This window comes from Camelus dromedarius, chromosome 14 (assembly GCF_036321535.1).
Source record: "Camelus dromedarius isolate mCamDro1 chromosome 14, mCamDro1.pat, whole genome shotgun sequence".
Classification (NCBI taxonomy): domain Eukaryota; kingdom Metazoa; phylum Chordata; class Mammalia; order Artiodactyla; family Camelidae; genus Camelus; species Camelus dromedarius.
The window spans coordinates 60,756,277-60,770,849 of NC_087449.1; the positions used below are offsets into that span (position 1 = coordinate 60,756,277).

The 14,573-nt window shown below is 53.1% G+C and overlaps 1 protein-coding gene across 1 annotated transcript; it reads right to left on the reverse strand.

Moving 5' to 3' along the window:
* Positions 1-3,163: 3,163 nt before the first annotated feature.
* Positions 3,164-11,860, reverse strand: LOC105107054 (chymotrypsin-C). The gene is made up of 7 exons (XM_064493325.1): positions 11,772-11,860; positions 7,469-7,560; positions 7,274-7,371; positions 6,268-6,393; positions 5,285-5,421; positions 4,331-4,476; positions 3,164-3,433 (listed from the first exon to the last, which is right to left on the reverse strand). Exons 6-7 carry the CDS (start codon positions 4,370-4,372, stop codon positions 3,164-3,166), a joined length of 312 nt encoding a protein of 103 aa, XP_064349395.1. The 5' UTR covers positions 4,373-4,476; positions 5,285-5,421; positions 6,268-6,393; positions 7,274-7,371; positions 7,469-7,560; positions 11,772-11,860.
* Between the last annotated feature and the right edge of the window lie 2,713 nt (positions 11,861-14,573).

A 14,573-nucleotide genomic window follows, 5' to 3' on the forward strand; every position in this document is an offset into this window, starting at 1 on the left:
AATTTTACACTCTTGTTGAACAAACAGAACTGTGGCTTATGTTTCATCATTTATTAACTAATAAAAAGTAGTTTTGATAATCCAATCACATTCCCAAAAGTCTATATAGATTTGGGACTGGGAGGGCTGTGTTCAATACTCCACGTGTGCAACTTCAATAATTGCTGAATTATTACTGGACCCTTCTCTCCTCTCCATCTATAGCTTGTTGGTTGGGGCCATATTCATTATGGCCTAGAATATTCCAGCAACCACACAGCTGGCCTCCCTGCCTCTACCCTGGCCTGCTCCAAAGCATGCTCCGTCTAGATGTCAGATGAATGCTTGAGTGTGAACATCTGACCACCGAGATCACTTCTCTAAGACATTTCTACAGCTCTCTATTGCCCTCAGAATAAAGTTCCAACAATTCCCTACCATGGCTACAAGTCCTTCCACGAAGACTCTTTTTTACTCTCTGGCCATATCTCTTGCCCCTCTCTGTTAGGGTGACCCACCATCCCAGTTTGCCTGGGACTGTCTGGGTTTTAGCACAGGAAGTACCACTTCTTGGAAAATTACTCAGTACCAGGGCTACTGGTCACCCTATCCCTGCCCCGTGTCTTCTGCTCTAGCAACACCAGCTGCTTGGAGAGTCTTCCAAGCAGTCACTGTGAGCCTGCTCATGCCCCTCCCTTGGCCGGGAATGCAAGCCCTTATGTTTATCCCCCAGGGTATCCGTTAGGAGTGTGCTGAGCTGTGAGTAACTGAAAACCTGACTATGGCAGTTAAAACAAATGCAGGTTTATTTTTTCCACAACACTAGACGTTCAGAGAACAGTTGCTGGCATCAGATCTAGTACTTGATGATGTCCAAGCTAATATCGCTGTAATTCTCTTGGCCACGAGATGGCTGCCTTCACTCCAGGCATCACATCCATATCCATATTCAGCATAGAACAGTAGAGCATGGTGGTCAAGAGCATGGGCTCTGGAGCCAGATTACCGGAGTCTGGATCCCAGCTCCGTCACCTCCCAGTTAAATAACCTTGGGAAGTCACTAACCCTCTCTAGCCTTAGTTTTCTCATCTGTGAGATGGGGTTGATGTTAATAACAACCTACCTCTTAGGATTGTTTTGGGGATTAAGTGAGGTAATACTCATGAAACCTGTAGAACTGCGCATGGTACAGAGTAAGTGTTCAAAAAGTGTCAGCTATTCCTCCATTATTATAACTACAAGGACCCTGGGGACAGGAAGTATTTGGCACTTGTCATCTCCAATATAGAGACAGCTATAAAAGGAGGTGGCTGGGGATGAAAGGTCAAGCAACCAGCAGAATCTTCTTTACTTGGGTGCCCTCTATTCAAATTTAAAGACTCAGCTTGGGTATCACCACCTCTAGGAAGCCAACCTGGACTCCTCCCACTGGCTGACACTGGTTTAGGTGTCCCATTCCTATGCTCCTGGACCGTAGTCCTACCTTCACTCTTATGCTAGGGAACTCAATGATCTGTGTATGGGTCTGTCTCGTGCAGAGCAGGGGTCTTGTCTGGACCCTCCCTGGATTCCCAGGGCTGAGCTGGTGCTGGAACCTTGCAGGCCCCATTGCTTGTTGAGTAAATGAAGTCTTTTTTGAGAATGAGCTTGGCGTCATGCGGTGTGGGAGGTACACCATGGTCCCACCTCCAGGAACCCAAGTGTGACAGGGAAACTGGACAGCTCACAGGCCAACCAGAGGCAGCTGGGGTTGGTGGCTTTCCTAGGGGGCGTTCAGAGGCCGGGGTGACCTCCCTCCCTCTGTAGAGCAGCACATTCTCAGGGGTGCCTGGACCGGGGTGCCTGGACCAGGGTCCCTGTGGTCAGGGGTTGGGGTTCCCACTGGGACTGCACCTCACTGGACACTGGGTGACTCTCTTTTTTTGGCCTCACTCACCCTCCAGGTGGCCTCAGGAGTAGAGGGCCCTTCCCTGAGTGCTGGGCTCATGCATCGCGGGCCATCTGTTTGTGTGACCTGGCACAGCTCTTCCCGTTCCAGGGTCTCAGTTTCTCTGCCTGTTTAGCACAGTGCAAGCTTTCCCGCCTCTGACCCGCTGTCACGATGTGCAGAAACCAATGCTTTCTTCAAACCTGCACCCACCCCTCCCCGCCGCCGAGGGCTGGACTGGGGTCCCCTCTTCCGCTGTACCCACCGTGCACAGCACAAGGCTGGCTTGACAGGCTCATTAAACACCTCTCATCTCAGAGAGCCCAGGCGGACCCTGCCTGTTGGGTGGGCCCTGCTAGGGAGCCTCTTCCTCGGGCAGCCAGCGGCCTTGCTCCTCTAGCTGGACTCTCGGGGCTGGGGAGACTGTCTTTGGGGAGACTTCATTCTCAACCTGGAGCTGGGGATGGTGGAGCCTGAGGACCCACCAGATCCCCTGTGCAGGCAGGATCAGGAAGAAGGCGATTTGATCAGGGCCTGGTGGTTAACATCTTATGAGATGTTGAGGGACGAGTGTCTGGAATGTCCTTAACTCATAACCCCTCAGGCACCAGGTGGCTTCCTGGGAGCCCCCCTCCAGCATCCTCAGCAGCTCCCTCCAAGGCCTAACCAGCCTGGCTGAGGCTCTGTGCATCCCTGGTGTGGACCAGGGCAGCCTGGGGAGCCCGGAACCCACAGGAGGCGTGCAAAGCAAGAATGCAGGCGGCTTAAGGGGGAAGGAGCTTTATTGCGGTTGCTGGGATTTGCAGTCTTGGCTCCCAAGGATGAATCACAGCTGTATTTTCTGGAGGAGCAGAGAACAGAGTGAGGTACTCTGGGAGGCACAAGTTTCTGCCAGGAGGGTAGAAACAGAGGGCACAGCAGACAGCCCCGGGCCTTGCCAAGCTAGGCTGGTCTGGCCCCCTCATCATTTCAGACCATTGTGCATGTGGGTTCAGGACACATCCTGCTCCTGGGGTAAAGCCCCCAGCCCAGGTGACCCTCTGTCCCCTCACCCTTAAGATCTATATGGCCATCCACGTCATCCCCTCTCCTTTGCTGGGCCTTGCTCTCCTGGGGCCACGTTTCACTCTAGGGAGCACTAGTGTGGAGCCTGGGGTCGGGACATAAGTATGAAGCTAATGGATGAAGGGGTGGGGAAGTTAATGCCCATGACCTTCACTGCAATCAGCTGGGCACCTGTGTACAGTCAGCACTTAATCAACACTTCTTGAACGAGTGAGTGAGTGGATGGATGAATGAACAAGTGAGGGAAGAGTGAGAGAGGGTGAGGGGTCGGCGGGTGTGGGAAGGAGGGCTGGGAAGCACACCCACCTCGTTGATCCAGTCGATGTAGGCGGACACACGGGTGAAGACCGTGGGCTTCTTGAGGGTGTTGCAGCTCAGCCCGGAGCCGAAGCTGACGATGCCCCGCACCTCCCAGATGCTGCTGCTCTCGGCCTGGCAGTTCAGTGGGCCGCCCGAGTCCCCCTGCACCAGACCAGGTAGATGTGAGAAGGAGGCTCGGGAAGCTGTGGCCAGTCAGGGTGGGGTATGTGGATTGGCTTCTCAGCCTGGGGACCCCCTGTTTTGGCCTCAGCCTGTCTGTAGTGAGGGAGGCAGAGAAGACGTGGTTTGGGGTGACTTGGCCTCATTCTGGGATGCCCTGCAGTGTCAGACTAGCTCTTGGTTTGCTGTGTGATCTTGGAATGATGAGAACCCTCTCTGTGCCTTGGTTCCTCTAGCTGTTCAGGTCACCATGCCCAGGATTCTGAGCTGCCCAGAGAGGTGAGGGTTCTGGGGGCTGAGCTGGAGACCCAGGAAAGTGAGGAAGGAGGGAGTAGGGAGAGGGCCGTGTGTTTGAAAACATGACAGTCCCTGATTGTCCTAGATGTTTCTCAGTTCTGTGTCAGAGACCCTGAGTCCTCTGTCTCCCTGGACCAGTGGGGCTGATGGTCTGAAGGTACCTGTGCTCAGACTTCAGTGAAGTCTCTTCTATGTGTGTTAGACTCACTTAGTCCTCACAGCAGCCCTGTGCTTACCCTAGCTTCATTTTATAGACAGGAAAACTGAAGTTCAGAGAGGTCAAACAGCCTGCCCAAGGTTGCACAGCTGCTAAGTGGTGGGACCAGGACTTGGACTCAGAGACTCACGTTCAACTCACCTTCAGCTCTCACCATGGTGCTGGTGGGGGAGGGGAAGGGGGACAGTGACAGGTTTCTCCTAAGCCTTCTGGGCCCAACCAGGGCTCAGGTACCCCCCCGCCCCCCCCCCCCAGGGAGAGGACTCCTATGGGGTCTGCCCGCTTCCCACTGCTCGGCCCTCCTCACGGCCCCCGTCCGCTCGGTCACCTACAGGAGGGATGGGGCGCGGCGCCTCGGCACTCACGTTGCAGGCTGAGATGACGCCGTCACCCCCGGCGCACACCATGGTGTCCCTCACCGTGCTGCCCCACCAATCTCTCTGGCTGCACGTGTCGTGGTCCACTATGGGCTGCAGGCCCTGCTGGAGCTCGTCGGCAATGGGGCCATTGGCTGGCGAGAGAGCCGGTGGTGACCGGGGGTCAGCCCAGGCAGCCCCAGCTCCAGTCCAGCCCCAGGCCTTCAGGGAACAGAGGACTGGGTGGGGCCGGGGCAGGCCCCGGGCGAGTTCTGGCTAGACTTGGTGGGACCCACATACAGGCCCTTAACGGAGAAGCGAGACCCTGAGCCAATGGTCCCAAACTGTTAGGGGTAGGGACCCCTCCAAGGGCGGGGAAGGGAGAGCAGGCTGGAGGCAGAACCAACCCGTGGAGAACCCTCAAGGAGTAACCACTGAGTCGAGCTGTCTTTCATTTGGCTTCTGGGCTTTTACCTGTCAGGCATTTCCATGCAGCGCTCTGCCCTTGGTGTCACCCACTTAAAGGTCTTTCCCACCCCTACATTTTCCAAGTATTGATCTGCATTTTCCTCTAAGTTTTCTGTAGTTTTGTTTCTTTGCATTTAACCTTTTAATTCAGCTGGAATTTATCTGGGATGCGGCACACCAGGAGACCTAATCCCCCACCCAACAATGGTTAGTTTCACTTATTTAATAGTCACTCACATGACACTTAGTGTGTGTCTGGCCCTGCTCTAAGCCCTTGACAAATTCTAATCCATTTAATCCTTATAACACCCCTTGTATACACCTGCTAGAGTGACTGCCACAGGGCATGTGCTTAATAAATACTGTAAAGTTTAAGAAGATGTGAAGACATTTAGGCCAAAGGGAAAACTGGTGGGCAAATGCGGGCAGTGTATTTATTGTGGGAGCCACTTCCTCCAGGAAGGCTCTCATGATTTGCCGGGGGCGGGTACTCACTCCAGAGGCGGCCCCAGCCTGTGACGTAGCAGGGGTAGTCCTGAGGCAGCAAGGAGCCCTCCTCCGGCAGGCATGCCACCTGGATGGTGTCACTCAGTTCCACAGACTCCGCCAGCTTGATAAGGGCAATGTCGTTGCTGGAATCCAAAGTGGACGTGGTGAATGGCCAGGAGGGCTCTGGTCCCCCAAGCCAATGCTAAGAAGCCTGGGCTGTGAGTTGGGAGTCAGACCAAGTGTGACCAGGGGTCCTCTGTAAACATCCTGGACCGCCAGCTTCTTACTGGCAGACAGAGATGCTTGGGGACAAATGATCCACCTTCTAACACTATCACCTGCCCCATAGATGTAGCTTCTACCCCGACTTGTGTCTTCACGTCATGAAAGGCTTAACAGAGGGGACAAGCACAAAAGTATTCCAAGGGGTGTGCGTGAAATTAAACTAAAGCAAATTGGAAATGATAATGATAAAGATACTTGCAGATGCAATTTTCAGTGTTCTCATGTTGCCAGAATAAAAGTGAACAGCCCTAGAGAGACTTGATTTGATTCCTAGTTCTGCCACGTATGTACTGAGCTGTGTGACTTGGGACACATTCCTTAACCTCTCTGATCCTCGGTTCCTTGTCTAGGGCTGTTGTGAGGCTTAACTAGGAGATGGCATATAAATTGTGTATTGCAGGCATGCAGTAGGCATCAATAAAGGTGAGTGCTGGCTCATCCTCTGGCTGAGAGACTTCAGGCAAAATACTGCAGGGGCCTGGGGGTCTTTATTCCCTGTGTACTTTCCAAGGACCCTTGACCAATGACGGGGGTGGGAGGGGTATCTGTCTCCACTTAGCATTTAGCCGTTTTGGGCAAAGACGTCATCTGTTGGCTGTTTGGGGTGAGGATGGGGTCCAGGAACAGTCTCCAGCTCCGTCTCAGAGACCCACCCTTCTTCTGCGCTGCCCCAGGGGCCATGAGACTGTCCACTGGGCACTCACCGAATCAGAAACGAGTTCCAGTTCTCATGGACATAGATGGTATCCACATCCACGTACACGGAGCCTTCCTCATCTTCCACCTCCAGGTTGTTCTTCCCCAGGCCCACGCGGTAGGTCAGGGTGTTGCTGAACAGAGCAAGGGGACCGGTCAGGGTGGCCTCCTGCCTCCACTGGCCAGGGGGGTGGACAGGGAAGTGGCCGCCACGGCGGGAATGGTTTGGGGAAAGGGAGCATTCACTCTGTTGACCCTTCCCAGGGCACGGGGTAAGGACCCTGCTCTTGGAGTTAAGTCCACTTTGACTCCTAGGTGGTTGGGCTCAGGCCTCACTTCCCTCGTCTGTAAGGCGGAGATAATTTTGGAAGTCCCCTCCCAGGGCTGCTATGGGAATGAACCAGTCCACATTGCTTCTGGCCTGTGTGATCTTGCCTGCGTTGCCCTCTAACCGCCTCTTCCTCTCCCCTCTCACAATCTGTTCCTGCCACACCGGCTTCCACCTGATTTCTCAAACATACCAAGTTGGCTCCCACCTCCAGGGCTTTGCATTGGCTGTTCCCTTCACTGGGAACACCCTTCCCCCAGACCAAAGATTTCTTATCTTAGTTCCTTCAGGTCTTTGCTCAAATATCCCCTTTCCAGAGAGAGCTTCCCCCGACCACGTCATTTAAAATAGAAGCCCTCACACTTTTTATCCTCTTCTTGCCTTATTTTCCTTCATTGCCGCTTAATACATCATATATTTACTCATTTAAGGGTCTGTTGCTCTGCCTTCCACTAGAATATAAGCTCCCTGGGAGCACAGATTGTGTCCTCACTGCTGTGTTCCCAGGAACATAGTAGGTGCACAAAAAGTACTTGTTGGATGAATAAATGAGCAACCGAGTTACTGGATATGAGTAGCTTATTCAGCTCAGCGCCTGGAGTGGATGCCAGGTGCTCAGTGAAAGCATCGTGAGTTCCCGCTTCAGGTGATGGTGGGCTGTCTGTGCGTTCGCCCATCCCGTTCACCTGATGCAGTGAGCAGCTGTGAGGACGTGACTGGGGCTGATCAAGGTGCCACCGCAGGTGTGCTTCCACGTGCCACTACTGAGGTACTGGAGGGAGATCTGGAGGAGGAGGTGGAAGGGCCACATGTCAGCCCCCGGGACCCTCTCCCCACCCCTCTCTCCACCCTGCCTCCCACACCTGCCGCAGCGCACTTACCTGCCAGGGCCAGCTGTGGGGAATGGCACTGTCTCCTCCCACCACTCGGGCTGATAGGTTGGGCGGGATGCGGGGGACCCCGCAGCTGGAGGCTGGGGGAGACAGGAGAGGGAAAGCACAGGTGAGCCGGGCTGGCATCGCTTTGGGGAAGAGACAGGTGGAAAGGGCGCAAGTTTGGGAGCTGGACAGACATGGGTTCAGCTTTCACTGTATGACTTTGGGGAAGACATTGAGTTCTCTGGCCTTAACTTCCTTTTCTGTGAAATGGGAAGAATAGCACTAACCTGGTAAGTTTGTCCTGAGTGCTGAATTAGATGATGCATGTATACAGCTTAGCAAAAGGCCTGGTGCAAAGGGAATGCTTAACACACTGAAGGGAAGTCAAAGGTGGCTGGCTGGTGTGTGAGGGCCCAGGTACACCTGTGTCCTTCATCCTCACCCCTTTTAGGCCATAGCACATAGAGGGGTATGAGAATTGAATCCACAGGGTTCCAGACTGTCATAGCTGGGGAGCTGGGTGGAGCGGTCAAGAGCGTGTGCTGGGCAGTGAGACAGGCCCAGAGTCAGATTCTGGCTCTGCCACTAGCCAGCTGTATGGTCTCGGGCAAGATACTGAGCGTCCCTGAGCCTCAGGGTCCTCATCTGGAAAACGGATGCATTGGCAGACCTTGCCTCTCAAGGTTGTTGTGAGGCTCAAGTTAGCTCCTGGATGTCAAAGGCTTAGCACAGTGCCTGGCATGTAGCAAACAAGAACGGCCATTACTATTACTGTTGTTGTTATTGTTACCTGGAGGACTCTTAATCAAGTGCTCTCATTTGCCAAAACAGCCAGTGAGCTTTAGAGAGATGAGTGGCTTGTCCAGATCTGCTGAGAGTGAGTGACATTCAAGCCAAATTCCTTGATTCCCAGTCTGGGAGAAGACCACCAACATGGGGGAGCAAAGAATCCCCAAAAGAGAGAGGCCGATGCTGGGAAAGATAGGCCCCAGGGTGACCCAAGGTGAGGCACCTACTATGTCCTGGGGCTCGCTCTGTGCTTTCCCCGCCTCATGGCTAATCCTTACCCTGGGGAGGTCAGAGCATCAGGCCCCTTTTGCAGATAAGGAAGCAGAGCTGCCCAGCAGGCAAGCAGCTCGTCTGACACACAGCTGGTCAGTAGTATCTGAACCCACACTGGATCCCAAAGCTCTTTCCTAAAGTCCTGGAGAGCAGGGGTCCCCTGCCCTGTCCTTGTCCCCAGGAGGCCAGCTGCTGGCTGCAGCTGGTCCCCGACCCACAGCTTACCTTGACCCACAGCTTACCATAGGCCAGGAGCGCGGCAAGGACTGTGATGCCCAACATGCTGTGAGTGCTCAGGACTGAGTGGCTGTCAAGGTGGCCAGGGGTGCACTTATAGGCAGGAGTGGGGTCGGCCCACCTTGTCAAGGCTGAGACACCCCTTGGAAGAAACCTGTTCTGCCAAGGCCCTTTCCCTGACCTTGGGTGGTTACTGTTTAATCTAGGCAGGAGATGGGGCTGGCTTGGAGGCCTGGAATTCCCAATTATCCTGAGATAGAGCAAACCCTGAGGTTTGCAGGTTTGGGGGGCCCTGCCACTCTGCTTGGCCTGACTCATTCTTTTTAGTTGTTGTTTATTGAGCATCTAATATGTGCCAGGTGCTATGCTTAATTCTTCTTGCATTCACTTAATTTCTCCCAATGGCATGAAGTAGACACTCTTGTCCCCTCATCAAAGATGACAAAGCTGATTCCGCCAGGGCACACAGGACTGGAAGCTTCCACTTTCTCTCTCTAATAAATCTTGCTCTTGGGCCGCTGTCCCCGGGAACCCAGTCTCTGCTGTGAGAAAACCAAGCCGTGTGGAGAGGTCAGGAGCACAGTCTGGTCCACGCCAAGCTGAGCTCCCAGCCACCCAGCCGTATCTCCTGCCAGCCGTGTGAGGGGGCCTGGGGAACCTTCAGATGACGCCACCCCAGCTGCCATCCCACTGAAGCAGCACGAGAACTGCTAAGCAAGAGCCACCCAGCTGAGCCCAGGCAACCCCCAGAACTAGGAGAGAGAATACTAAGCGATTGCTTGAAATCACTAAGCTTAGTGATAGCTTTTTACACGGCAATAATAAACCCAACTGATTCTATGATAATGTCTTTTTTAAAATTTACCTTCTTGGGGGAGGGTATAGCTCAGTGGTGGAGTGCATGCCTAGCTGGCAGGCACGAGGTCCTGGGTTCCATCCCTGGTACCTCTATTAAGAAAACAAGTAAATATATAAACCTAATTACCTCCCCCACAAAAAAAGATGTTTTTTAATTTGCCTTCTTTTTAACTGAAGTATACTCAGTTTGCCATGTTGTGTCATTTCCGGTGTGCAGCATAACGCTGCAGTCATACATATATGTACATATATTCCTTTTCATATTCTTTCTCATCATAGGTTACTACAAGGTATTGCATATAGTTTCCCATGCTCTACAGAAGAAACTTGTTGTTTATTTACTTTGTATATAGTAGTTAGTATCTGCAAGTCTCGAACTCCCAATTTATCCCTTCCCACCTCCTTCCTGCCCGGCAACCATAAGTTTGTTCTCTATGTCTGTGAGCCTGTTTCTGTTTGGTAAATAAGTGACGATCTCTTAAAAGCAAAATGTCATCTTAAAATAGACTAAGTCCCTTGAGGGCAGCAGCCGTGTTTATCACTGCCAGTTCCTTGTGTTAAGCACAGTGACTGGCATATTTGTTCCATCCAAAATTCTTCTTGAACAACTACACATGCCAGGCCTGTGCTGGGCCCAGGGATACAAGACAGCACAGTCCCTGACTTTGTGCGGAGGGCACAGATATTCACCTGATAAAGACCACACACACACACCCCCATACCCACACACACACACACACACACACACTCCAGCGGAAGATGGAGCTGAGACTCCAAGGGTCAGGACAGATGGGCCACAACAGAACCAGGATTTGAAGTCAAATTGCTTCCTTCTCTGCCTTTGTAGCTCTTTATTGGCTTCCTGACTTTGTCTTTTCCCCTCATTCAACTAATATTTTCTAATCTTGAGGTACCCTCTGCCCTTCAGCACCTCCTCCCCAAGCTGTGGACAAAGGCTGAGGCCCAGGCACACCCTGGAAGGTGCTTGGTTGGCCAAATTCCTATGTGGAGCCAGGTCAGTTGTCTCCCTGCAGGACCCTCAGTCTCCTGTCTCTAAAATGGGCGGGTAGGGCCAGCTGGACTCTCAGGCTCCTTTCAGTCCTAAGATTCCATGACGTGGATGTCAAGGTCGAGTGCAGATCTGGGTTTGTGGTGTGTGCCCAGAGGTTCCACCGAGCGCCCGGCAGTTTTGGGGAGCGTCTGATGTATCCTGTTTGGCCCGAGGCCTGACTTCTCCTCCTCCTCCTCCTCCTCCTCCTCCTCCTCCTCCTCCTCCTCCTCTCCTCTCCTCTCCTCTCCTCTCCTCTCCTCTCCTCTCCTCGGAAGTTGTTCTCTGAGCTGAGCCTACTGGTCACCTTAGGAATTATTTCCCAATAAAGAAATCCAGAACGCTCTACACGCTGCCAGTCACGGTGGTGATGGGGGGCGGAGGAGGACTCCAAATCACACGTTTTTACAGTTCACATCCTTTTTAAAAATAAGCATGTGTTACTTTGCACGCATAAAAATTAGTAATGTTTTGATTAAACAAACAGCAACAGAGAGACAGCGAGTGTGAGGGAGTGGGGAGGGGTCTGCCCTGCTGTGATGACCTCGGGCCCCAGACCTGGGGCGTCTGGGGGATCTCAGGGAACTTTCTGTTGCGTTCTAGAGATTGGACAGTGGCTGCTGCCCACCACGCCTCAGATGCAGAGCTATTGGTCACCAGACTCTGCAAAGGGTCACCCTGGCTGGGGACTAACATCATAAAGAGATTGGGGCTGAGCTAGGGGGGGTCTTGGGGGTTGGCAGGGTTTGAGAGGCAAGAGACAGGACAACTGATTTCTGTCTCAGTCAGTGACTTGCTGGACCCCAGACCTTGGGCAACCTCTTTGGGCCTCAGTTTCTCTTGAACAACTTGGGAAAGTGATTAATTGGATACACAGGTGTACAGGGACACATACACACACACGGGCCTCTGTATCCTCCGGTGTGCACACATCAGTGTCACACACAGAAGGCATTCCGTTGTACGCAGTCAGCTGCGGAGCCATGATCCACACACTCAAATATGCACCCAAATATAGAAATAGCCACAAATGCACAGGCACACAGGTGGAGATAAAGAGTCATTGTTTTTCATTTTTGGAATATTCCCAGAGAAACTGACCTTTTTTGGAGAAGGAGGTTGCTGGCTGCTCTGGAAGGTACAGATGGCATCAGCTTTTAGGGGAAATTCCTTGTTTTGAGACATTTACCAGCTGGGGTCCTTTACGTAAGGCAGCACCAATAATTGTACTTGGAGAAAACTGAGGTCGCCTTCTTCTGCTTCGGATGCTGAAGACAGGATGTTGAGTGCTTTGTCATTGTTTCCTAGCTGTGTGACCTTGTGCTAGTGACTCAACCTCTCTGGGCTTCTACACCCTCATCTATAAAATGGAGGTTAAAAAAAACGGCACCTGCCTCCTAGGGCTATTGTGAGGAGTGCCTGGCATACAGCAAGCTCCCTGTAAGTGTTGGTTGTTACTATGATTGTTGTTGTTGTCACCTGGTTCTCATGTGAGCTGTCACTGAGTCTGGACCATCACTGGGCCCTCTTACAGTTCGGGGGCCTTTCCTTCATTCAAAAATATTGAAAATTATGTTTTAAGACTTCATGGGTATAGAGACTAATATAATCCAGTTTGGATTCTATTTGTTTTTTTCCCTGGTGATTAAAAAAAAAAACCAGAACATTTTTGTGGGCCTTCAAGGTATCGCGGGCTCCAGGCACGCTGTGCCCACCGTATGGACAGACAGCTGGGCCCTGGCTGTGGTCCCTCCTCATGTCAGGTTGTGTACAACTAAAGGGCTGACAGAGACTTTGGGGAGTGTTCTGTGATCATCGTGAACACCTTTTATGGGTCCTAGAGATGCCTTTAGCTGTGCCCTGGGGTAGCCAGGGGGAAAACCGTTCTCACTGTGAGCAGCTGGGCAGAGGTGGGAGCTGCCTCTGCGCGTGGGCACAGCTAGTGCCCACCCGCTCTGACCTGGCCCTGGTGCAGGGAGCAGCTGGTCAGAGGATGCTGCTACTCCAGGGGCTCAAACTGCCTAAAGTTACAGCGGTGACATTGGTTAGTTGACCTGATTTTCTGGTCATGGTAACCAAGACTGAAGAAGCAGCCCAAGAGGGCTGGCAAGTAGCAGCTGAGGGGGAGCCCTGGGCGAGTGGATTTCCTGTGGTTGGAGGGCAGGGGGCTTGGGGTTAGATGGACTTGAGTACTTAGAAATGTGACTCTTTAAAAAAAAAAGTGATTCTTTTGCCTGCGCAGACTGTGAGGCACTGACTTACCAGGTACACAGAAGTCATTCATTCATTCATTCATTCATTCATTTATGCATTTCTCCCACAATCGCTGAGCAGCTCGTGTGTGTGGGTGCTGTGCTGGGGCTAGAACCACAGAGATAATAAGACTCTGTTCAGCACCACTGGAGCTCCCCGCTGGGCAGGGTGATAAGTGTTCCTTGCAGTGTTCTGGGCCACGAGCTGGGAGCCCCTGCTCGAGAAGAGATTAGTTCTGGGTGGGAGCTTGATGGGGTGCAGGTGGGAGAGAGTCCCTTCTCTGCAGATTCCATGCCCGAAGTGAACTTGAGGATGTGAGAGTGTGCGGATGCTGGAATCCCCACCCCTATGCTGTTGAATCTGGTGTATTCCAGGGCCTGGAGTGGGGCCTCCCAGGATCTGGGCACTTAATGTCCCCCAGCCATTCAGGGCCAGACTGCGCGGGAAAAATAACCATGCATGACTTACTTGGCAGAGGCTGGGGTCAGGTGAGGGCAATGTCAGAAGCAATGCCAAGGCTGGGAATCAGGGGTGGTGGTGGTGAGAGCCTGAGAAACAGGGCAGGTGCCACTGATTCGGCCCCTAATTTTTGGTTGCTGGGACAGGTCTCTCGGGTGGCAGCTGTTACATCTTGGATGAAGCCCATGAAGGAGGGCTGGCAGGGTTTCTCCTCAAAACGAAATGAAAGGACTAGGCATTCAGAGAGGGTTTGGGGGCTGAGTCGGGGGTTTGGGACTCAGTGGGAGGAAGGCTTACTGAGGGGATGGGACGTGAGCAGGCTTATAAGGGATCAGTCTCCCTTTCCCACTCTTAGTCCCTCTTCATTCCTCGACCTGCGTCCTCTGCCTGGGCTAGGAGCCGGGGGGTCTTGTGCAGGGCGAGGCTGGGGGCCCCTCCCACCTGGATCTGTTGGTGGAAGGCCTGGCATGGGACTACTGGCTCCTGTCTCTCACATGCTAAGGGCCCGAGGCTCACATCCACTGCCGGGCCAGCTGGGTGGGGGCTCTGGCGCTGGAATTTTAGGGTTCCCTATTTGCTAAGTTGTCAGGGATTCTGATATTCTTCCCTTGGGAAGGCAACTGAAAGGCAACGCTTAACCCATGTGGTGGTAATGACCGTGGCATCTCAGGCAGCAGGTGGCAAGTCGGGGTGGAAGGAAATACACTTCAAAGATGCAGCCCTCTCCAGGCAGGGCCTAAAAGGAAGTCAGTGGGGGAGGGCATCCTGGCTGCTGTAGTACCATCCATGTCCACCTGGGGGCAGTGGTACACAACCTAACGCCAAATTATTGCACCCCGCCCCCTCCACTGCCACTCAGGTTGCATCTGGGAGAGGGAGGCACTCTACCTAGAACCCAAAGGACTGGGAAGACCTTGAGACCTTAGCCCATCAGAGGGACCCAGTGGGAGCCTGGTCTGTCCAAAGTCACACAGGGTGCACACTTTCCTTGGCACCCCACCACCCCAGCCTGTGTGATGGAGGGGCTTAGGGTGTATCTGTGTGTGGGGGAAGAGTCTTGGGGGCTCTAGAGTGCAATCCAGAATCTGTGGCCTTGGTGCCACTCCTGGTGCCTGCCCTGCTCTGAATGAACTTGCCAGGCAGGGTGGCCAGGCAGGTAGAGACATGGGCTGTGGGCTGAGTGGCCTGGGT

Coding starts and splice junctions, on each gene's coding strand:
- LOC105107054 (XM_064493325.1), bottom strand. CDS start 4,372: ATGGTGTGCGCCGGGGGTGACGGCGTCATCTCAGCCTGCAAC. Junction 3,434..4,330: donor GCGTCATCTCAGCCTGCAAC/GTGAGTGCCGAG, acceptor GGTCTGGTGCAG/GGGGACTCGGGCGGCCCACT.